This window comes from Lycorma delicatula, chromosome 6, assembly GCF_047948215.1.
Source record: "Lycorma delicatula isolate Av1 chromosome 6, ASM4794821v1, whole genome shotgun sequence".
In the NCBI taxonomy this organism is placed as follows: Eukaryota; Metazoa; Arthropoda; class Insecta; order Hemiptera; family Fulgoridae; genus Lycorma; species Lycorma delicatula.
The window spans coordinates 23,311,668-23,338,272 of NC_134460.1; the positions used below are offsets into that span (position 1 = coordinate 23,311,668).

General features: G+C 28.4%; 1 protein-coding gene across 2 annotated transcripts in view; it reads left to right on the forward strand.

Annotated features, from left to right (window-relative positions):
- Window positions 1-26,380, forward strand: part of Rab3-GAP (Rab3 GTPase activating protein) — a 95,037-nt gene extending 68,657 nt beyond the window's left edge. The window contains exons 17-23 of one of the 2 annotated variants that reach the window (XM_075369373.1): window positions 769-1,158; window positions 3,269-3,450; window positions 7,385-7,606; window positions 9,750-9,896; window positions 12,733-12,873; window positions 20,449-20,598; window positions 23,338-26,380. In XM_075369373.1, the coding sequence (XP_075225488.1) occupies window positions 769-1,158; window positions 3,269-3,450; window positions 7,385-7,606; window positions 9,750-9,896; window positions 12,733-12,873; window positions 20,449-20,598; window positions 23,338-23,550 (1,445 nt within the window). In that variant the 3' untranslated portion in view covers window positions 23,551-26,380. The remainder of the gene's footprint in view (window positions 1-768; window positions 1,159-3,268; window positions 3,451-7,384; window positions 7,607-9,749; window positions 9,897-12,732; window positions 12,874-20,448; window positions 20,599-23,337) is intronic. The other variant, XM_075369374.1, reaches the window with a different exon arrangement.
- Window positions 26,381-26,605: the final 225 nt, after the last annotated feature.

Sequence of the window (26,605 nt, forward strand, 5' to 3'; positions counted from 1 at the left end):
AATACTGGTCATGCTCGTTTTGAAGTTGGTAGAATGTTACTAGTGGATTATGATCATTGGTGGCCTTCCACAAGCAAAGTACAAAAAAATGAGAAGAAAATTCAGGAAATCATCCATGAGGACCATTGCTGAACAATTCATGAAATTTTCTCCTAGTTGGAATTAGTTATGGGACCTGTGAATAAACTTTTAACTAAAAATTTTAATTTGTGTTATATTGTTCCTAAGTTTGACCTCTGGCTCTTGATCAAAAGCAGTGATGTGTTGATGTGCATAATGAATTTCATGACATTACTAACAATGATCTAGGGTTGTAATTGAAGTTGTAAATTGAGTTTACAACTACAATCCAGAGACTAAACAATAGTCATGGTAAGTGGAAGAGCCCACATTCATCAAATCAGTCTTTGTGACTAAAAACTTTCTCTCACGTGGTTTTTCAGTGGACTTGCTCATTTGAAAGTTGGTAAAATGTTACTAGTAGATAATGATTGTTCCAGGTAACCTTCCACAAGAAAAATACCAAGACCCTGGATTGAACTCCCAAAATGTCTTATGTCCAGTGGCTTATATGGCAGGCATCATTTTGTTGTGTAATTATGCCCTTAAAAAACATGGACTATAAAAAGAAGCTCTGACTTGCATATTAGCCATAATATTTATGGCTGAACCAAAAAGTACATGTGATTTTGATTTACAGTTGCACATCATCATATTCTAATTTACAGAGTTATTAAATTCTTTTTAATTAGCTAATTTTTTTTACAGGTTCTATTCCAGAGATGGTTGCCAAATGGATTATGTGCTCCGGATTAGATCCAGTATTATTAGTAGAACATCAGAATATAGAAAATATTAACAATGCAGTTATGGCAAAGCAACAAAATCCAGTACAGTCAATGGGTGTAATAGAAGGTGTTGCTGAAGAGACTGAACACAGTGTGGAAGCACAACCAACTAATGAAATGCACAATAAAGTATTAGAAGATTTGTCAAAGTTGAGAGAACATTTTCCTTATAGTTTAGCCAGCAATTCTTTATCAGCTAATTTATGTTGGGAGCATGTTTTAACTTGGAATAAGGATATAGACTCTTTAACAAATTTATTATCAGCAATTAACTGTTTGGTAATTATCAGTGATCCGCATCTTAGACAAGGTGTGTTATTATTTATTTTTCAGTACAGCATGTTTATTAGTAATTGTACTATTTTTTCATGTTATTAGTGTAGACCAGCTTTTACCACTTTACCAAAGAGAGAGAAATGTGTAAAAGAGTACTACATGTGTAGGTAGAATCAAGGTGTTAGAAACATCATGAAAGTAATGACCATTCAATAATTTTTCTTGCAAATGTTAGTACACTTGTAGGATTCAAGATTAACTGTTTTGCTATAATCTTAACACTTCTACACTCCTATGGTAATAAATGTATGTTCAAGTTTTAAATTAACAAGATGGTGGATATTGCAATGAACTGTGAAATTTAGGCAGGCAGGTTTTTTGGTCTTTCAGACTACTTTGATACCAATTGAAATTTATAAGCAACCTTTTGCTATGTACGGTGAACACTCTGAAAGTTACAACATATCTAGCCAAAATCAGAAATGGAGATTGCTAATCAAAAATGTTGTGTTGCACAATATCATTCATCTATATTCTGCAAGGTGATAATCGTTTGCTGGGAAAATTCAAATGGGATGTATTCTGTTAACTTAACATACAGTCTGGATTTATTTATCTGTTCAAAAAGTTGAATTCATCGCAAATGTTGTTGAATTTTAAAAAGCTGTCTAAGTTTGCTTAAATAAACTAGCAGCAAAAGAGTATGATAAGCTTATTTGGATAGCCATAATTTGCCATGTCAGATACCTTACGTTTTTTCTAGCTATGTGTATAATTAGGGCAAAGGTGTAATTATAGCTTCAGTAACTAAATGTTTCATAGTAATATTTTCATATTAGAAGTATCATAATAAAATTCCTACTTTCAAGATGGTACAAAAATTTGGTTATTTTATTTATATTCTATATTGCAGTCAGATTATTGAGAACTGTATAGTACAAAAAACTACTTATTATACTTATTTTGTATAAGAGAGCAATCAATCATTTTTCCAAAAGGAAATAAAAAAAATTATTTATAAAAAATGAACATTTTGCTTTAATTTTATTCTGGCTTTCTTTTATAATACAGTTGGAATCTAATGCTTTACCTACATGTATAATTAAGTAACATTCAGATTAATATTTCATGTTTTGGGAAAATGATGATTGAAGTGTTTGTCAAAAAAAAAGAACAAAAATGGAAGTAATGTAATTCTTCATCCTGTGACTCTGCTTTCTAAGTGTAATAAGACAAATGTAACTTTTAAATATAACTTTTATAGTAAAAATGTTTTACTATAAAACATAACTGTAAAACTATACTACAAAACATACTATAGTAAAAATGTAAAACATTTTTACTATAAATATCAGAAAAAATAATTTCTCTCTTATACATTGATATTATGGTAATATACATTGATATTGATGGTAACAACTTTTGTTGCTTCATATTATTTGTTTTATTTATTATTTTTGTGATATGTAAAGCTCATTATGTACAAGAAGCATTAGTCAGACTTTCTGTGGAGCAATGATGTTCATTACCCAGGCTCTATGGCAAACAGGTGGAAGACGTATATAGCTGAATATTATCTGCATTCCAGTGGTTTGGCATGCTTGGTGTGCAGCAGTATATTCGGCTTAATGAAGTATATAATGGAAAACCAATTCATTTCTCACATACAAAGTATAAATTGCTAGTAATTTTTTAAAATGGCTTAATATTAGTTTTCTCTTTCTTCATACCATCTACAATATTAAGATTATTACACCTAAAATACTTGTAGCTTCTCCAGAAGAAAATCAGAATTTTTTACATTATCTATATTAGCAGTATTTTGATTATAATGATAATTGGCTTAATTGCCTAAATGTTGTAGAAATTAGTTGGAAGTTGATTAAAACCATGTGAATAATCCAATATTTCTCGATAATCTTTTATCTGTTACGTGATGCAAATTTGAGTCAAACTTCTGAAGAATTATTCCCGTAAAAGTTCAGAATCTTAATCGTTTTATTTTATTTTTTGAAAAGTTACTGAATACTTGCTGAAAATATATACTTCAGTTAATAATAATAATATATATATATATATATATATTATTCTCTATAATTAATGTATATGTATTCTTAATTTTTTTCCCCCATTGTTTATTGAAGGTATATGTACAATGATTTGGTCAATGCATCTCAGATTAAGATTTGAAGCTGCTCTTCGTTTAATTAATAAAGTTGGAAAAGTTCCAAAAGAAAGATTATGCAGACAAGATATTGGATTATCTGATCTTCATATACCTGATTTCTTTAAATTCTGTTCAGATTTTATTAATTTATATATGGAGGTAAGTCCATTTTTGTTTCCAGTACACAGTTCACATTAGATATTTATTTATTTTTTTACATTAGATCTTATTGCATGCACCTAAAATGTATTGTATTCATTGCTTTTATTTTGATAAAAAGTAAAAGTAGATATGAAAGTAAAGGAAAGTTCCATGGAGTTTTAAGTCATAAATGAAATTGATTATGTAAAATAAATAGATTTTTTAACTATCTTCAAAAAAGGAGGTTATATATTCAATCCTTTTATTACTTTTTTTATGTTTGTTCAGGCAAACATTTTTTCTTATACCAATTGAAATAAATCTTATTTCAGCTGCTTTTCATGGTAATACCATGATCTTGAAAAAAAATTTTAGACAAAAAATCGGTCTGAAAATTGATAAAAACAAAAATAAATTTTTGCCATTCGGTTTTTTATGTTTGTTCACATATAACTAACTATTTTCCTATTAATCTGATTAAAATAAATCTTGTTGCAGTCGACGCAGCTGCTTTTCATGGTGTTACGGAAAAAAAGCATCCTGCTTTTTTCATGATGTTGAAAAAAAATTTTTTTTTTTAAATTTGTCTAAAAATTGACAAAAAGAATTTTTTTCCATCTAGCAGGTAGCTAGGGACAGTGGGAATCCTGATATTCTGTATGTATGCATCATATTGATGATATTATATGGTCTTCTGAGAACAATTAATGTGAGTTTCTGCACAAGATATGAAGCACCAAATCATAAAAGATTGAGATATCTTGTCCAGTGAACATTATATATAATATACAGCACCAGTAGGAACAGTGAGGATCTTATAATTATTTATACATGCATCGCATTACTTAGTTTTTTGCAGTCTCTCACAAGGTTGTACAACTAAATTTCATCATAATACTCATATCACTGTTGATTTGTCATTAGTAATCAACGTATTGACACTTTGAACAAAGTGTAGCACATATTCAATCCTGTGCAAGGTTTCAATCTTTCCTTCTCATCAAGTGCTTTTTTATCACACGGACTATTCAGTACTTTACGTGGATCTAAATCATGCAAAGCTAAACCATCTAAGCTTCTGATTTGACTTACAACAACATAAACATGTTCTTTAGTGAATATGTTTTCCCCAAATCTACTAGTTTCATTTAATATTGTACCTTACAATTTGTGCACTGTTACAGCCCAACATAAAATTTAAGATAGCGTATGTCTTTCTACATCTCCGTATCCTTCAGTACATTGATTCTCATATGTTTTCACCCACCCCACAAAAAATCAAATTTTTTCTAGCACCCCACAAAATTTTTAAATTTACCATCTGTTAAAAATAATAATTGCAGTTGTTTTTAAGATGCACTCTTAAAAACAGCAATTGCAAATATTGTTCTTCAAACCTAGCATATCCTATTTCTAAGTTGAAACTTAAATTTTAAATGATAGCAATTAAACACATATTTAATCATATTTTGAAGTATTTTTTTATTAACATTAAAATTGAAGTATACTGTCAAAAAGTAGAGTATTTAAGCTTTAATTTTGTTTTTATTCATCTCAGCCTTTTGGTTGCAGATTTAAAGTAATTTGAATACAATCACTTTTTGTCATAAAATATAAATGTCCCTTTAATTTTTTGTACTAGTGTAGTAGGTATTTAATTTTAGTTTGAGATATCAGGAAAACATCATTTTTGCCTTTTTTTTAATCAACCTGAACACTCCCAATTTTCTGTGGGCCTTCTACCAACCACCTGAAGGCCTCCAGCACCCACAAGGGGACATTATCTCCCATTTTGAGAATGAATGCTTTAGTAGCTTGAAACGTTGTACTTACTAATGTAATATGTATACTTCCACCTTCACCTTTTATTTTTGTACCTAATGTTTCATTATCAAGTTCTCTTCACACAACTTTTGGTAACTTCTACCAGGTGCCAACAGCCTCTGAGGAGGGTGGATGAGCAGTAGAAGGCAGGCACTCTATTGCCCTGGGAGTGAGAAATTGCTTCTAAAAGCAGAGGAATCATATGGTCAATGGCATTAGGATACAGAAGGCAACAGGAAACCTCTACATTAAAGTTCAATGGGGAATCCTTAGTAGTTGATGCCATGTTACGGACCGTATTGTAAAATAATCCAGAGGTAAAGCCCCCTTCAATCAGATCTCCGGGACGAGAGTACAATAGGGTTTCATGCATATGAGGACATTCTAGAGAAGGAAGAACAAACAAAATAGATCTATAGAGGAAAAATAAAAAATATTTAGAAGAAAGATTAAAAAAACTATTAAGAATCAGGATATGGAATGTCTTAACACTACTACAAAATGTAAAACTTAAGAATGCAAAGAATGAAATGGTCAAAAATAACTTAAACATACTCGGTATGTGTAAAGTGAGATGGAAAGGAAATGGAGAGATATCAAGTGGGAATCTCCAGTTTTACTTTTCAAGGGTAGAAAGGTGTGGTAACAATGAACTAGGTATACTGAAAATAAGAAACTGGTAGGAAAAATATTAAAGGTTGAGTATGTTGGTGAAAGGTTGATGATGATGAGGATAAAGGAAGAAATAAAGATATTATAATAATTCAAGTGTACATGTCAACCACATGTCAGCACACAGATTAGGAAGTAGAACACTGTTACAAAAGGATAGAAGAGTTAATTGGAAAAGAAAAGAAGGGAGCATCTGTAGTGACACTAGGTGACTGAAATGCTGTGATTTGAGAGGGAAGGGAAAACAAGGAAGTGAAAAAATATGGTCTATGAATTAGAAATGAAAGAGAAGAAAGACTGGTTAGATTCTGCTTGGAGTAGGAAGTGTTGGGAAACACCCTGTTTGAAAATCATAAAAGAAGATGTACATTGGTATCACAAATGAACAGAGAAAAATATCAAATTGATTTTATTAGGATACTAATAAAATAAATTATTAGGGATGCTAGGAATAATAGGCAAGAAATACTTGGAAAAGAAGCAGAGAGTGTATATTACATTTGTCGACCTAGAAGAGGCATTTGACATAGTTAGATGGGATAAATTACTGCTAATTTTGAAAAAGAAAGTAGTTGAGAGGAGAGAGATGCCTAATAAAAGAGCAGTACTATAACCAGAGAATAAAAGTGAGGGTAGGAGACAAAATGACAGGAAGAATAGTGATTGGAAGGGGAGTGAGGCAGGGATCTTGCATATCACCAACACTGTTAGTATATATATATATATATATATATATATATATATATATATATATATATATATATATATATATCTGAAAGAAATAATTAAATGCTGTCAGAATGAAAAAAGAGGACTAAAGATCAGAGGAAGAAGAATAGAATGTATATATTTTGCTGATGACATGGCATTACTGGCAGAGCATCCAAGTAAACTAGATGAAATGGTTGATGACTTAAATGAAGCTTGCAAAAGCCATGATATGAGGATAAAAAAAGAAGATTTGACTGACTCAGACATTTATTCCCCAAAAACAATTTTTAAGACTTTGTAAGTCCAATGCTGATTTTCTGGACAAAAAAAAATTTGTTGTTTTTCCATTTTGCAAAATCAATAATCCACCAAGAACCAAAAACATGTCTTCACTCACCAGGATGCCACTTTCTACTGAACAAAGATATTGCAATGATCTTTTCACGACGTTTCAAGGGCAAAACAAGCTTCCCCTTCCACACCCTTGGGCAAACTATCCCCTCCTTCTGAGCAATGGCAGCAGCTGGCTTAAAACTTTCTAGTACACCTCGTAAAATGTTTTTAAAATTTTAAGAAGTAATGGTGGTAAAAGGAATCATTCGGGTAGGACCAGCGGTTTCTGTGATTAAATGAACACATTTGTTTTATTTACTAGGTAAAAATTAAAAAAGGAAATATATTTTCCCTTTTTTTTTTAGAAGTAAAAAAATAAAACAAGTGAATATTTTTACTTTTCTTTTTTCAGAGCAATGTTATGTGTGAAATAAATGAAAAGGTTTCAATTAATTCAGAATCATTTTGGGAAGGATGTTCACTTGTACCATCCTTATCACAGTTAGCTCTTGGACAACCCGTTGCTAACTATGACCTGCTTAATCTATTATCACAAGCAGCAAGGGCCATGCTTTTACTCACTACATTCAATTTAAGAACTCATCGTCCATTAGCTGCATTCTTTGATTCTGTGGTAAGTGTAAATTTAAATCATTAACTAACTGGGAAAATACTGAAAAAACCTCTTTTTCACTTACAAACTAAAATGTTTTTTTTTTTTCATTTTAAAACTGAACATTACTGTTTTTTTCTGTTTTTCATTTCTCAGTATTTTTAATAATTCCTTATGAACTTTTATACATTTATTTGACACAAGCAGATTTCCTCTCTGTATAAAAGCTTTCCTTGCTTGTATCAAGCTCCTTCTGATATCTTTTGTCCAACAGATTTCAACTTGCAATATATAGTGCATGTTCTTGTATCTTAATCTTTTTACACATTATATTTTCTATCACATTAATTACTTTTGTCTTACATTCTGCATTTCTTCTAATTCATTTTAATTTCCATGAATCATTACATTTTTGTTAAAATTTTAATATCTGTTTCTCATTTTGTATTCAGTTAAAAAGCACTGATTATATTCTTGCCTTGCTATCTTCTGTATTATTGCTGCATTTCTATTTTATTATTATTTTACATTTCCTATTGTTATTGTAATTACTTTTTTCTTTTTCTATCTTTCAAACTTATCTTTTTAAATTTTTTTATGATATTCCATCCAATAAATCCAATTCATTGTTTTCTGTATGTGTAAATATTGTGATGGTAGCTTTATGTTTCTTCAGCTTTCGTATAAGATTAATGAGAAAGCTAAAATTATTTCATTTAAACCTTTGCTCTTCCTTTAACCAAATTATTATTCACTTATTGTTGTATCTTTCTCCTTATAAGAAAGACTATTTTAAGTGTTTTTGGTGCATTAGATGTCATAATTTTTGTACAAAATTTAACCTTTCTTTTTTCTCTCTTCCAATCTTCACCCCTTACCCTCTTTCCCTTTTTTCCTTTTTCCTTTCTTCCCTTTTTCACAAAAATATTTCTTTTCATGTAAATAATATATATTCTGAATATGAGCCAAATCAGACCATAAGTATAATTTTCGAAATATTTCAACCCCCAGTGCCACCTAGTGGGTCCATATTTTACAAAAATATTTCTTTTCAGGTAATGTAACTAATACATTACCTGAATATGAACCAAATGAGACCATAAATTCAATTTTCCAAATAATCTACCCCCACACCACCTAGCGGGTCGAAACTAATTCAGAAACCTTCACGGGCATGCGCACAACTCATGAAAGCTTCATCACAATCGAATGAATGGTATAGGAACACATACGGGACAAACAAACAAACATTTTTTACATATATATATATATATATGTAAGATTATTATTATTATTATTATTATTGAAATAATTTATTATTCATTATTATTAAAATCAATTTACTATTTATTTTATTTCTGATTTCATTCATTTTTATTTTGCCAAACAATTAAATAGTAATTCTGGCATTACTTCTATCTTTTATAATTAATATAGGGTATTATCATATTCCATAATCTTAGTATTAAACCTCTACTGAAATCATAATTAATCTCTTTTTCTTTCACCACCACATAATAAGACCTTACAATCTTTCATAAGAAAGTAAACTGCTGTGACCTACCCTGATGGATATATCTTTTCTCACCTCTCATCTCTTTTTCATTATTCTTGGTCTCGTGTTACTTTCGTTTTGTCTTCTGTTATATTCATTAATATTATTATATTATCTTGGTCTCTGTTTATTATTCATTATTTTTCCCTGTTATTGGTTTTATTGTTATACATCTGTCCCTGTTAAATTTGGAAGAATTAGGACCATTATGATAGAGAGAATATACCTGACTTGTGGACTTAGTTTTCTGGTCAGTGGCTATACAATAAGCCAAATGATTGAAATGTCCGTTTCTTTAAATGGGTCTCCTTATCCCTCTAGAAAAAAATATTTACTTAGTAAATAATTTTTTTTTTACCTACATTCCTGCCAGTCCTTATCTTTTTATCCCAATGCAGAGAACATACACTGTTTAATATCACATAAATAAATTATTAATTATCATCAGATATATTTTTGCATTATTTAAAGCTACCTTCTTTCATACTATATATTTTTTTAAGAATACTAAAATTTAATCATTGCTAATTTTCATTATTTACCTAGTTTGTACATTATTGTGAAATTTTATTTATTGATTGTTTTTCTCAATTATTTTGCTCTTTATAGGGTCAAAGTGCTCTATTTTCTGAGGTGTGGTCAAGACCGCAATTACCAGGCTATTCTCAAGATGTAAAATTAAGTGAATCGCGTATTAAATTTTTATTGAGATCCGTTGCTGCTGCTATGGGTACAATCATTTCACACCAACAACAAGTGAGTTTCATGCTCTCATTAATTTGTTTGTATTTTAATTGTTTATTTGTGTTTATTATTAATTTTAAACCACTTTCATCATATCATCATGGCTTAATTATTGCTTATTGAATGAGAAAGGTGTCAATATCATAGAAGTTATTTTACTTTATTCAATTTATTGATACTGCAGTACTCTCTTGAACGCTAGTCATTTTTACATTTAAAAAATGAAATACACTAAATTCTGTGAAAAAATATTGCTTACCTGATTAAAACATTGCAGTGTTCACTTTCCATTGTTTTTTTTTTCTTTGTAATAAGCAAAAGTTTTCTGAATACATATATTTTTTAAATCATAAGAACTTACTTTAAAAACTATTGTAGAAAATCTTATTAAAAGTGAAGATGTTTTACAAAATAAAAATAATTTAATATATTCGTATTAATGCAGTAAGTGGCTTTATAATTGAAAAATGTTAAATACATTATTTTAATCAGATTTATTGTCAGTGAAAGTAAGCATTTATGTGAAATAAAAAAAAAATAAGGAAATAGGAAAATATTGTTATTGTTTATAATGTGTTCACCAGTGAATCTGGTGATTTGGCAACATTGTATACAGTCTATCATTGATGAAAGTGTTGATATCTTATAGCGTGTTTTACCATTAAATCATAGTGGAGCCGTGGAATGGTTCACAAACACACACCATACTTTTGTTGTTAAAGCATATTACACTATATGACTGTTTCAGAATAAACAGTCAGTTTTATAAAAATATTTCAAAATCATTATCATATTCCTCTTATTGATTCAGTGTCTTCTGCCCACAGAATAAATAATAGATGGATTAAAAACTTGAAGGGATAGGCTCCACATTGAAAAGAAGAACTGAAGCATTAAAAATGTGTGCCAGTTAATGTTGGAAGATCGGATGCTGTTCTACAACAAAGTCATACATGGTTAGCGCAACACAACACAGTATCACTAGGATTCCTAATCACAATGTGGAGGATTTTTTACCAAGATGTCCAGTACCGTAAGATTCAGATCAGGCATGTGCTGAATGATGTTGATTATGCAAATTGACTTACTTTCTGTTATTGATTTTTGGATATTGTAAAAGTCAATTCAGATCTAAAAATCTTTTGATAAGTGATGAGGGTCATTTTCACTTTTCTGGCTTCATTAAAAACTTTCTTTATTGATTGAGAGTAAATCCTCAAATATTACACAAAGAGCTGCTCCATAGCTTGAATATGACAGTCTAATGTGCCATTTTCTCATTTGGGATCATAGTGTCATATTTCTTTGAGGATGAAAATGGGCATGCAGTTACAGTAAATTCACTATGCTATTTTAGCATGATAGAAAACTTCCATCAGCCTGAAGTAACTTATCATTCCGATAATCAAAACACATATTTCAACAAGATGATGCTACAAGCCACTCTTCCTAGCACTACTGTGATAATTGTAAGGGAATTGTTTCCTAATCACATCATCTCAAAGAATGGTTCATTCTCTGGCCTGCAAGATCATCAGTGTGTCTGCATGTGACTTTTTCCTTGAAAATCACATGTTTTTTTAACACCAACACCACACAACCTTCAAAGACCTATAAGAACTGACCTGAGAAGAGGTGGATCGAATTCATGTGGTCATGCTGATGTAATACAATTTTATAACCTTCCCACATGTTTGGATTGTATAAAGCAGAATGGTACCATATTTGAGGCATTATTTTTAAATAATATATTTTCATTAAATATATAACAAAGTGATAGAATAGTAATTTTTTACATATTTATGGTATATTTTTAATCACCTGATTCACTGCTGTACCTCTATTACAATATGTAGTAAAATTCACTTTATAATTTCCAACAGAATATTAATAAGAGGAAATCACAAAGGTTATAAGTAATTGTTTTTTCATAAACTAATAATAATTTAATTATAATTCAAATCACTGTCTTTGTAATGAGGATATGTCTTAAAATATTTTTCCTATAACTTTTACAATATTATATCACTTTTGACATTCAAGCACTTTTCATGAAATAAGCTTAATGATACCCTCATTGAAGAACTCTGCCACCTTTTTCTTCAATTGGTATGTGACAGTTTGGTAAGGCAGGTCTTACTTGGTACATCATGTCCATTATACAGAACCATAACCTAATATTTTTAGCAGTACAGTTTTCCTTTTATAGTGTCTCTTCAAGGCAATAACCAATCAGAAGGCTCCTTTGCAGTAACAGATTGGCATCCAAATCTTGCTTCATTATGCACAATTTTTTTTCCTCATTGAAAACCAGCACATATTTATTTGCATTGTTCATCATTTCTTCAATCTACACTATATATAAGATAAATTTAGAGGAAAACAAATAAAGTTGAAATCAAATATTAAATAATTTAAAGATTTTTATATAAACAAAACAACACTGCTAATTTAATTTACTTAAGAGTATATGTAATTATTTTATCATTAATTCTTAATTGATTTTCATAAATTTACCTATTTTTTTAAAGTTCTTAATGAAGAAATTTTCAGTTTTGTAATTTGTGTTTTATTGTGAAAACACTAAAATAAAAGCAATGTTTTTATGATATTATGATGTGATAAAATGAATGAAACATATGAACATATAAATATATTAAGTTGGTTTATACAAAAATAAAAATTGTACTGTTTTGCATAAATCTTAAGAAATATGTTAATATGCTAAACAAAATGGATTATAGAAAAGATGTTGCCAATAATTAAATATTTCAAAATTTTATCATATTTATGTTTGTCTTTTCTTTATATAGTAATTGTTAAATTAATAATGATGTTTAATTTGCAGGAGTGGGATACTAAACAGGCTGTACAGTGGATGAGTCAGTGTTTATCACTAGCTGCTGACTGGTTAATAGCTGCAGATCCATTGCGCAGACAACAGGCTTGTCAATTATATGCTAAAGGATTTGATAGATTAGCTGAAGAGGTAAAAAATAGGTTAAATATCCTATAAGAAATTTTTTCTTGTCTTCTGGTTTAATGCAGCTCTCCACGATATTCTATCTAGTGCCAGTCATTTCATTTATACCCTCTAAATCCTACATCCCTAATAATTTGTTGTACATATTCCAAACGTTGCCTGCCTGCACAATTTTTCCCCATCTACCTCTCCCTCCAATATAAAAGCGACTATTCCAAGATGCCGTAAGACGTGACCTATAAATCTGTCTCTTCTTTTAGCTATATTTTTCCAAATGCTTCTGTTTTCATCAATTTGCTGCAACACCTCTTCATTCATCACTTTATCCACTCACCTGATTTTTAACATTCTCCTACAGCACTGCATTACCAAAGCTTCTAATCATTTCTTCTCAGGTACTCCGATCGTCCAAGTTTCACTTCCATATAAAGCTCCTAGAGCATATATGCTCCAAACATATACTTTCAAAAATGCTTTCTGATGTTAAATTCATTTTTGCTGTAAGCAAATTATATTTCTGACTGAAAACTCGTTTTGCCTGTGCTATTCAGCATTTTTTATCGCTCCTTCTTCATCCATCTTTAGTAATTCTACTTCCAAAATAACAAATTCTTCTGCCTAGGTAGTCTTTTCTTGCCCTATTTTTATATTCACTGGTCCATGTATTCTATTTCTATTACATTTCATTACTTTCATTTTGTTCTTGTTTATATTCATGCAGTAGTTTTTGCGTAGGACTTCATCCATGCCATTATTCTTTCTTCTAAATCTCTTTTACTTTTAGCTAGAATTACTGTATCATCAGCAAATCATAGCATGTTTATCTTTTCACCTTGCACTGTTACTCCGGAACTAAATTGTTCTTTAACATCATTAACTACTGGTTCTATGTAAAGATTAAAAAGTAAAAGGGATAGGGAACATCCTTGTTGGTCTCCCTTTTTTATTACGAGTTCTTTCTTATGTTCTTTGATTAATTATTATTGCAATTTGGTTCTTGTAAATGTTAGCAATTGTTCTTCTATCCCTATATTTGAACCATAAATTTTTTAAACGCTGAACATTTTATTCCAGTCTACATTATCAAATGCCTTTTATAAGTCTATAAATGCTGTGTATGTTGGTTTGTTTTTCTTTAATCTCCTTCAATTACTAAGCTGAGAGCTAAAATTGCTTCCCTTGTGGCTATACTTTTCCTGAAACCAAATTGGTCTTCTCCTAACACTTCTTCCACTCTCCTCTCAATTCTGTACAGAATTCTAATTAAGATTTTTGATGTTAAGGTAGTTAAGGTAATTGTTCTGTATTCTTCACTCTTTTTTGAAGTCTACGGAACTTCCCGTTTTTTTGTAAATATTACACACAAGTTTGTATAATCTACTAACGCTTCTTCACCTGCACTGCACAGTAATTCTGCACATATCCCATCTACTCCAGGAGCCTTTCTGCCATTCAGATAGTCTTCTCTCTTCTTTTCAAACTTAATGTAACGTTATGTTACATTAAGTTTGAAAAAACATATCTATTGAATATACAAATGATAAACTATCTCTAAAATGTAACAAAGTTAAAAGAAAATTTAATAAACTTCAAGGTAAAGCAAATAAAATTAACACTATTAGTCAAAAAACTTTTATGCAGTATATAAATTTAACTAATATAAATTTGAATAAATAAGGTTGATAGAGAAATATTAAATTATGGATTACATAATTACCCTAACGCTCAAAAAAATAATGTAATAAATTTATAGACGACAATTAATAGTAATTTACATGAACACAGCACATTAAAAAAATTATAAAAAATACTAAGGAAGAAATTTTAATAATATAATTTTTTTTCTTTTAATTAAAAGATAAAATAATAAATAACAATGCCATAATTATAAAAGCTGAACTAAATATACACGTGACAATGAATAAAGAGAATTATAAAGAGAAAATAGTATCATTTTTAGATAAAGGGAAAGTTGAACAAATTAAACAAGATCCTACAAACAGAATTAATGCTGTATTATTTAAAAGTAAGTGATGGATTAATTAATGTAAAAGCTAATGCAATGTAAAATTAATATACAAAATCCATCAGCACAATTTTTTACAGTATTGATAAAAATACATAAAAAGGGTTTCCCAATAAGACCTTTAATTAACTTTAAAAATTCTAAATTTTTATCTAAAAAAATTACAATGAAATTGTTAACCACATGGTACAAGTCTCATAGATATCATTTTTTCTGCTCAAAAAACAAAAATTTCAGTAATACAAATAAAACTTTTTTTAACAAAACAATACTGATATCAAAAAAGGTAAGACACAACATTTCTCTTATCAAAATCTGATATTAATTTTGAATTTTCTTTGAGCCAGTACTTGTTTAAATATATGTAACAGACAATAGATATATAATAATAGATTATAAACAATGTTAAAGCATTCCATCTAGTTAGCAAAAAAATAAAAATTTGTTACAAAACTCTTACCGGCTCGATTTCATTTATTAAACAATGAATCATAATAATTGTATTATTTCTGTAAATGTGATACGTATTACATATAAATGAAATCGGGCTGGTAAGAGTTTTGTAACAATTTTTTTTTTTTCGGCTTATTACATGAAATGTTTAAGCATTGTTTATTATCTATTTGTATATATATTATCTATTTCATATATTCAATATGAATTTTTTTTTTAAAGAAAATTCTAAATTAATAACAAATTTTGATAATAGAAATGTAGTGTTACCTTTTTTTGATAACAGCATGTTTTGTTAAAAACAGTTATTTATATTACAGAATTTTTTTGTTTTTTGAGCAGAAGAAATGATATCTGCGAAACTCTTACCATATGGTTTACAATTTCATTATAATTTTTTAGGATATCACTGCATTTTGTTAACTATTCTTTTATTTTTTTTTATTAATTACTGATTGTTATCTTATGGATTTATTAAAATCTGTTGCCTTTCTAAAACAAACAAATATACACTTTTTGAAGTCCTCTGCCAGTTTTTTTGTTGATAGTCATATTATTCACCTCATACCATATTTTTCCTTTTTTAATAAGACTAGTATAATGACCTTTACAAATCAATTCCGTGATGTAATATTGCACTTATTACTTTGAAAGTGTAACCCTCGATTTTTATCATTAAATTTGATTTTACCAATCGAATTTATTTCTGTTTTATTTATTCATTTTTTTAATAAAACTAGTATAATTTCTTGTAAACTAATAATTTTATTTTTTTTTAAAGAAGTGATGGGAATTAAAAAAATTGTTTCATCGTAAATACTTTCATTTACGTAACAGCATTTACTATTAAAAGTGGTTGTAGTATATTTTTTTTTTAATTTTATTATTTTAAGTACATTATCAAGTTTTTGTACACTACCTAGTACTATCAAGTACTGCTATCTAGCGACATGATTCGTAAAGTCACTGTAAGAAAATGAGTAAAATGACATATTCGAGTCCTGCGGTTCCTCAAATGGGAAAAAAAACATCGTCTAACAAAATTTGAGGAATTTTTTGAAAGTGTTCTTTATTACTAATCTAATTGAACTGAAATATATTTTCATGTTTATTTTTCCCCATTTTCATTTCAGTGTTAGGTTAGGTCATGTTTAGAACTGTAAATGTAGTTCGTTGACTTCATCACCTCTTATTGACAAACTTTGTGATAATATACTTTCTATAATATTGCTAAATTTTTATCTAATTTGCTTAATGTAAACCTAAAGTTCAAAAGTAAATATAATGTAAAAAATAGCATAAAACTAGCTAAAAAAAATTATGGAAATAAAATCAGAAAAACGAGATAAAAGGTATCCTTTAATATTAAAGATATGTTCACCAATATATACTAGTATCAGATACAATATAATTAATTCTAAAAATACTCAATAATAATAATAAAATAAAAAATGCAAGTCAAGTAATAAGATTACTAGAATTATGTTTAAATCTTAATTATAATATAAAAATATATTTATATATATATATATATATATATATATACATATATTTACATGAAAAATATAGCAGTCAACTATTTTCAGTTTTATTTTTCTTTTAAATTTTGAACAAATTTTACAATAAGCAAAAAGACAGGTGATAATAATAAAATGGAAGAAATGGTAATAAAACTCAGCTATTTAGTAAGATAAAGGATAACCATGTGTTCTAATATATTTCTCACATTAAGGTTGGCAGACTTGTGTCATTCATGGCCACACTAGTAATGTACACACTGCATTGTTGTCTGTAAGTTGTCGCGTTGTAGTATCTTTGATTACGTGTGAGTTATTACATTATAAAATGAATAGGAAAATCGATGTTCCTGCCGATTGTGAAATACATGGATACATATTTTTTTTAAACCATCAAAACATTAAGCTGGCTGAAATTCATAGGCGGTTGGTTGCTGTGTACAATGATAATGCAATGAATGAAAAAAACATCCGAAAATGGTGTGAAAGGTTTAGAAATAACAGAATTAATGTGCATGATGAAGAACGTTCTGGAAGGCCCTCAATAATCACCGAGGACTTGTTGAAACGCATCAATGATGAAATCAGAAAAGATCATCACTCAATGATTTCCGACCTGGCCCTTCTTTTTCCTGATGTTTCATGAGCTGCTATCAGTCGCATTGTTCTTAACCATTTAGGCTTCAGAAAGGTTTCTGCATGTTCATTGTTGCACATCTTAATTGAACATTACAAAAAAATCTGAATGGGATCTGCCTTGGAATTTTTGATGCGGTATATAGAAAAAGGTAATGACTTCCTTAATTCAATTGTTACTGGTGATGAAACATGGACTTCGTAGTACACGCCAGAGAGAAAATGGCAATCAAGTGAATGGCGTCATCCTCAATCACTAACCAGACCAAGAAAGGTCAAACCACATCCATTTGGACACAAACTGATGGTCACAGTCTTTTGAGATTGACATACTGCTGATGGATTTCATGCCATGTAGAAAAACTATAAATGCAGAAGCCTACTTTGAAACTCTACATAAGTTACGACACGCCATTCAAAATCAGCCATGTGGGAAGCTGACCGACGGCATCATTCTGCTGCAGGATAATGTACATTCACATGTTGCAGGTCTGACATTGATTTACTGAGAACATTTGGATAGAAAATTTATGATCACCCACCATATAGTCCAAACTTAACTCCTTCTGATTACCATTTGTTTGGGAAATTGAAAAAATTGTTGAGTGGTACGCAATTCGCAGGTGGCAATGAACTTAGAAATGCTGTTAATCAATGGCTAAATGGACTGGTGACAGAAGAATACAACGAGGGTATATTGAAGCTGGTATATCACTACAATAAATGTCAATTATATAGAGAAGTAGTATAAGGTATTTGGTTTAAGAGAAATAAAACATATTTATAAAGTTTTCAGATAAAATATTTTTACAACGAAACAAGTCTTTAGAGATAACCTCTCGTAAATTCTTATTAACTTTTCTATAATAAATCTATTTTTTTTTTTTTTAAATTGTTCTCATTTATCAAAAGTATCAGTTACTTCTCTTTCTAAATAAGTATCTTAATATTAACAATTTCATTCCAGCAGTAAGTGCAATAGAATTAGTATATTTTCAGCCAATATCACAGAGTTATTTTTGAGTTGACAATGAAATTACTCATTTAGTTATGAATAATTAAGTGTTGTATTTATTAATTTTATCATTCAATTTTTAAACTTGAAGTGAATCAGCATAGTAAAAAAATATTGCCAATCTTCATGATGAGTGGTAGTGTCTCAGCCTTTCATCTGTCTCCAGATTTATTTCTATTTCTATTTCATATCCTGGTCAGACGTGACATTTTTCATATGCTAACGATTTCATTTTTCATATCCCCACTCAAAGCTTCTGTGGTGAATTAATCAATAAAAAAATATATATATATATGTATACTCATATACATAAACATTACACATAAGTGTACATTTTTATGTTAAGCAATATTTTTCAAATAAAGCTTTTTTGTTATTTGTTACTTGGAATAATATTTCAAGTTAACCAGCACTACACATTATTATCATTTTCCATTTTAAGCACTCTCCTGTACACATATTTATATAAATTTTAGATATAATTGACTGCTATATACAGATGGCTAATAAATGATGCTTACAGTATCTAGTAAAACTTGACCCAGATTAATGGTCTCAGTAATTAGCATTTCACTCTTACCTATATCTCACATTCTTCATTTTCTAGGATACTGCTCTTTAAGATGTTTGATTTATTGATATCAGAACATTAAATTGCAAGTAGATGCAGTTTACAATCTTATCCAGGCCCAAAAGCATCCAGAAATTATTAAAGATCTCTAGAACTCTTTTCCTAATGATGTGATGGTTTTGTCTATTTTATGATTTTCATTCTTAATTCATGTATACTATCATAAAATACCTACACTTGTACAAAAACCACCTATGATTTTACATTAATTTTTTATGAATTAATTATAATTAATAAGTTACTTGAAGAGTTTAATAAATGTATTTATATCATAAATTTATATGGATTTGTGACGTTTTAGCATAATCATTATTACTTATTTTATGTAGATATGTATGTAATTATGTTATTAAATGTATAAAAATGTGTAAATAAGACACCAAGCTCACATGTTTTCAGCATGCAGTTAACATATTCTAAAATATTCTTGTCGAAGTTAATGTGGTTTTGCAAGTAGTGGTAAGTATGAATAATATGATTATTATTTATATACAAGGCATGTTTTTAAAGCAAGTACCATTTTGAAATTCCGCCACTGCGGTTAGGATTCCACACATGCGCACTGTGTAACCGCATCTGTTGGCAAGCCACAGACACCATTATGGTAATATTCGACTGTTAAATATGTGGTGTGATTTGTTTTCTTAGTGCTAAAGGTGTGAAAGTGGCTGAAATTCATCATCAGATGTGTTAAGTCTATGGAGAAAACATGAGCGATGGAATGGTATGAAAATGGGTTAGAGCTTTTAAAGATGGCCACCAGAATGTTCATAATGAAGAATGAAATGGACGACCTTGTTATTACTGAAGATTTGGTGCAGAAAGTAGATGAAAAAGTGAGAGAGAATAGACACTATGATTTTTTCACTGTGTGAAGAGTTTCATCAAGTTTCAAGAAGTGTTGTCTGTGAAATTGTGACCATGTTGCAGTGGCTATTAAGTCAGGCAGCAGACTTCTATGACAATGGTGTTCAAAAGTTGGTTGCACAATATGACAAGTCCCTTAATATTGGTGGCAGTTTGTAGAAAAGTAGATTAAAGTACAGGCCTTCACGTAAAAATAAAATTGTTAAAAATAGTGTACTTGTTTATTTTTTTATTTATTTATTTTTTTAATTAAAAAATGGTACTTAGTTTAAAACATACCTTGCTTGTACATGTAATGTTTGAGTGGTGTATATATGTGTACTTATGTTTATTTTGCTTTTTCTTGCTCAAATTGTCATTGTTGAAATTGAAATTTCATCAGTCAGTGGTGAATTCACTATCCATTAGTGTTATTTATATATATTTTTTTTGCCAGGTTATTCCATCTGTTACGGATACTGCTATGCTTGGATCACAACTTCTTATTATTGCTGGTCAGCGTTTAAATAAGTTGTTAAGCTCTGATAAAGATTTATGTAAATTAAGTAACCTTAGCCCAGTATTAACCAGCTGGATCAATGAAATAGTAAGGATATTTTATAATATTAATGTATATTTGTATGCTATTCCTTAATTAAATCTAACAGAATAGATCATTATTTCCATCTTAGTTGTATAGTCCTTGCCCTCCTAACACTATGTTTAATCTTCATGAGAAATTTTTTTCTGAATTTATTTCAGTCTGTTCTGAAAATATTAAAAAAAAAAATGTGAAAAAGTATAGAATTTAAACACTTTTTCTCAGACATTGTTAATTTATTTTGTCAAAACAGGCACTTGCCCAATCACAGTGGCTTCTTTTAATTCTATTTACTACAATTTCAGAATTAAACAGACAAGTAAACCTGATACCTAGTTCCATTAAAATAATTTAGATTTATAATTTATCAGTTTATAATTATTATTTGTAAACAATATTTACAAATGATAAAACATTGTGAAATTATACACACATTGAAACAGAATTTATACAAATAAAAATTATACTGCAGTTGCACCAAAAAAGAAGAATGAATTACAAGATGTCAGTAAGTTCTCTGCAAGTATACTAAAAATTAGTGTAGTATAATCAGTTATTTTTATTTTCAAACAAAAATATTTTCAGTTTAATATCAGAACCATACCAATGGCAAAACAGAACATATGCTTTACTTCCTTGTACAAAGTAAAGGAAGTACTGTGATTGTAGAAAATTTTGGTTTTCAGATTTCAACGGAAATATCTATTTTGACCATCCCATTTTCAATGTGATGTCTGTACATACTTATGTGTATATGTATGTTGCGTAACTGAAAAGCAATTAGCTGTAGGATGCTGACATTTTGGATTTAGGACTCTTGTAACATCTAGTTATGCACCTCCCCTTTTGATTGCAATCGACTTGACCAAAAGTGTCCAAAAAAGCCCAAAATCAAAAACATTTGGATTTTGGACTTTTTGTTAACTGCAATAATAAGCCCTCATTGAGAGCTTTTCAACAATATATCAGTGGTACTTATTTCTATTGGTTCCAGAGCAATAACCCAATAAGATTTTAATTAATGAAATATTTGGATCTTAGAAGGCGAAGACACATCGGTTCAAATCAGACGTCATATATATATTTTTTTTTAAATTTAAATATAGTGATTTATTAATAATTATTAACCTCTGAATGTAACAAAAAAACTTTTACAATAAATAATAGTTATTCAGTAATATCAACAAAAAAAATATGAAAAAAATCAAAAGTTATTAGTGAAATAAAATGTTATGTACTTTTCATTTTAAACTTTTTACAGAGGTTAAAAATTATTAATAAATCATACATTTAAATTTTAAAAAAATAAAGTTTTTTTTTAAATATATTGATTTATTTTAAAAAAATATATTTATTTTGTAATAAAAATGTAATGTAATTTATTTTACAATAAAAAATAATTCAGTAATAATACAAAAAAATATATAAGAATTTGTTAATGAAATGAAATTTTGTGTACTTTTCATTTTAAATAAATCTGTGTTTGTAATTTAATATGCTTAGAAGGATTAAAAGATTTTTTGGAACTGAATACCTTTGAATGTTGTGCAATAAGAGCTAGAACAGCATTACTATATTTTATTCCAAACCAGCAGAAGATACACAAAAGATCATAAGAGATAGGTAAAATAAACCAATTCTATGGAATTGCACTTTTAGTCTGTCATGAGGCGTTATAATCTCTAAATAAAACTAAACTAAATGATTCACGTACTGGTTTCTTTGAAGTCATACTATGCAACTATCTCATAAATCATAGGTACACTATGTTATCTTTTATTTTCATCATTGTAATTGTATGATTGCTTTTTATTATGGGACAAGTCACTTTCACCATGTATATCTCTGTTCCAAACTAACTTTTTAAAATCCTGGTAGCCCCCCGTTTTGTTTTAGAACATCTATAATTTTTTACTATTTTCCATCTTCTCTTTTTTGCACCACCTTTTACTAATCTTTCTTGCAGCATTTTAATCAATCCTTCTCCATTTGTGATTTGCCCCTATGAATTGCACTTCTATTCTGAATTTTTATCATTAAGCTTCTATTCTTGTTCACTCTGCTTGTTACTTCCTTATTTTTCACTTTGGCTGTCCATTTATTCATCTCAATTACCTCCATGCCTACATTTCAAATTCCTTCAGTCTTTTTTTCTCCTCTTTTCTTACTATCCAGATTTTACTTCCATACAGAAATACCCTCCAAACAAACACAAAATGCTTCAAACCTAAATTTTTTTATTACATAATAGTTGTTTCATTCTATTAAGGACTTTCTTAACTGTTATTGTTCTTGTATTTATTTCAGTTGCAATTCTTCAATCTTCTTAATGTAATATCTGGAGTTATTTAATTTTGTGTAAAATATTAAAACATACTCTCTCCTATCCTCATTATTTTAATTTTTGTAATATTTATTTTTATTACTTATTTTGTCTTAGTATCTTCTAATTTTGAAATCAGTTGAATATCCACAGATAAGTTTGTAGGTATTCAAAGTCATCTGCAAACCTTATAAAACTTTCCTCCCATTCTGATTCCTTCATCTTCTGAAGAATATTATATCATACCTTCAACTTATATATTACAAGTTGGTAATCTATGTACGTATGATAGCATGCTACATACACTATCAACTTTCACCCCCTAAATATGACTAAAATTTATATTTTTCTATCGTTAATGTGTATTAAGTTTTAACTTTTATATAATCTTTTTGTATATTTACATAGTTCATATTTTACAGGGGGATGGTTCAGTTGAAAATTCTACAATCAGTGAGACCGTTAACCTATCTACTGTTGCCCTCAATTTTTTATCAGATGATCATCCATTATGGCATATAGCAAGACAGCTTGTTGATTCCTTACAACGTATAGCAGCCCAGTCAACAAGTTCAGCTAGTTCATCCAGCATGTCAGATAGTAATCCAGTCATTTCCAGCACATATGTTACATAACAATTAAGATGAGATAGATCATTATCCTATTTTGAACATTACAGAATTTTTCCAAAAACTGCTTCAGTTCTCCTTGTGCTTATAGTATACTGGTACTTGATTTTATTCTACACATATTTTCATGATTTGATACTTTGTTTTTATTATTCTTAATTTTTTAATAAACTATATTCTTGTTACTCGCTTTCTATACTCATTTGTTACACATTTTTAGAATAAGAAAAATGTGCACATCCATCTATTATAACTTTTCTCATTAAGTGTTATCCTAAAGTGAAAGTTAAAAATAGTTAAAGCCTGTACATAAATAGTTTTTAATTAATATATAATGAATTGAAGGGAATAAATGTATATAAACACCCTTATACTCTTATACTCTTATTAACATTAAAATGCAGAGTTGACAAACTTTTTTATTAACAAATTCAAATAGCACAGCAGTATTCATATTCCTTTTTGCATTTGTATATAGGAGATTAAGTTAAGGTTTATCACTGAAGTGTTCCATTATCCTGCTGATATACAGGTTCAGCTTTTAGTTTATTACCATTGTATTCCACAGATGACACATAAATAAGTAGTCGTGCAAAAATGTTTGATAAGTAGTAAAAAAATACACATTGTTTGACTGTCATTAGTTATTGTAAGTCAATGAACTGAAATAGTAATTAAACTCAAATGAATAATGTAAATAGTTGACACATTAGTGTAATTTTACCCCCAAGCAACATCAAGTCAGAACAGCAGTTCTCAAATGCTTGACTACCATAACCTTTATGAAGCTCTGAAAAAATGGTTGTTTATGATGAAGAATGATTCTGTTTGAATTATACGTTAAACTACATTTTGAAAAGGTAATAATTTATTTCACTTATGAAATAGATTGTTTTCAGATAATTTTTTTCTTGATTACAGTTTATACAGTTAAGTTTATGAATTTAATTATCATTATATTTACAAATTAATTTCAGTGATTTAATAAAAAGATATACTCTTATTTGTGATTCATATAAAGCTACAGGTTTAATTATTTGAACTGGTACTAAGGCAGTGTTCTGATCACATCCTTAGCTTAGACAATTACAAATAGAAAATATCAGCTGCAGTTTTGATATTTTGGTTTTTGAGATAACAAAAATTGTTCTACAGATTTTTTTTTCTCATTGGGTGTTCTAAAACTACTGATTCTATGGGTATCTGTTATTTTTTCAGATTTTAGTTATGCAGTGAGAAATTTGAAGTTTCAAATTTTAGTAGACCCTCTTTAATCTACGATTCCAATAATTGGTTTATTCTCCATAAGATTTAGAAAACGCCATTTACTAAATACTTTATATTATTATAAAGTATTTTTTTAAGTACTGTTCCTAAATAAAAGAATTACTTACCTTTTTCTTGGGTAAGGTCACTTTTCTTCTTCACCTGGGTAGATTCAGTTGCTGGCAAACATATTTAAAATTTTTATCTGACATGGCTATAATCCATTGATAGCAGTCAAATATAAAACAGTTTATACTTGCCTTATATAAAAAGTTAAACTCTTGAAAGCTTTTAGTGTTTTGTCATCACCATAATAAAGAGAATTTAAAGAGTAAAAAAAGTATTTGTTTCTTAGTTATTCAGTGTTTTATCATTCTTATGTAAATGCAGTTAAACTGTAAAATGTAAAATTATTACAATTATAATAATGTTACTAACTTAATAAAAAATAAACATTCATTTCTATTTTACTTATTATTTATGTTTAAATCTTTCTGTTTAATATATATTAATATTATAGCAGTAATTGGCTATTAATTAAATTATCATTGTTATGCTGCGTGTGACTTTTTTATTTTTTTGCCAAGTTTATTTTATTATATTTATTACAAAAAATATATCTACCATAAAAATTTTTTCAATAGTATGTATTCCTGTAATAAGTTTTGTTTAATGAAATTATACCATGTTATTTTAATTTATAACAGTAATATATTCTTAAAATCTGCATTTAAATGAAGGATATCATTCCATTATAACATTTATCATAACTCACAGTTTACATTTTTTTTCTGTTTAATATCAAAATATTAATTATTTTATAATATTTACTTAATAATTTTATTATTAGTTAGCTATCAACTAAAACTAATAGAGGTAAAATAATCTGCTGATTGAATCTCTGGATTATTTTATAATTCTGGACTTCCTGGGACTCAGAAATCATCAGAAAGTGCAACGACCAAGATACTCCGTGAGTTAAACCATGGAATGTTAGAAACTTAAAATAAATAAACAAGTATGAAGTATATAGTTATTGTGTTAAGTTTAAAAGATTACTGCAGAACCAAGTAGAATGGAAAATAGAATAAAACTAATAAAATGTATAATGACTCAAAAAAATTGTACTTAGTGTATTGCATTTGTGTCTGTTATTTATTTAAATCTATGTTATAAAATAAAAAACTTAATAATCATTCTAAGCAGCTATATTTTTTCTTTATTTAGCTTTTTATTTTCTGAATATTTAATCTCTTTCTTTATTTATTAATCAATTAAATTATATAATTTTTTGATTATGGATGAGCTGAATTTATCATGTACTTCTATTAATTATATTTTATAAGTACAAAAAAAGTCTTTTATCTGGTATCTGATTCATTGGATAAATACACATCTATTATTCTCCAGAATACTAGCTCGTGTTACAAACTTACCTTGAATATTTCAGTTCAGTTTTAAAAATATTGGTGTAAATCTGTTTAATATATTCATCAGATTTGGTTATTATTACTGTAAGAATATTTTTTTCTCAAAACAAGAATATGCTGCTTTTATATTGATAAATGTCTTCATTAATTTTTTGTTACTTTCTTAAGTGTGATTTCTGTTTCTTATTCATTTTATATATATATATATTTTTTTGCAGATTATAATAAAGATTTTTAACACATATACTAAAGGGTTCTTTCCCTTTTTTGCTAATGAAAAGTATTTTAACTTTTATTACAATTAAAATTTTTCTATTATTACTAGGATCATTCAATAATTAAAGACACAAAGTGCTCTGAATCTA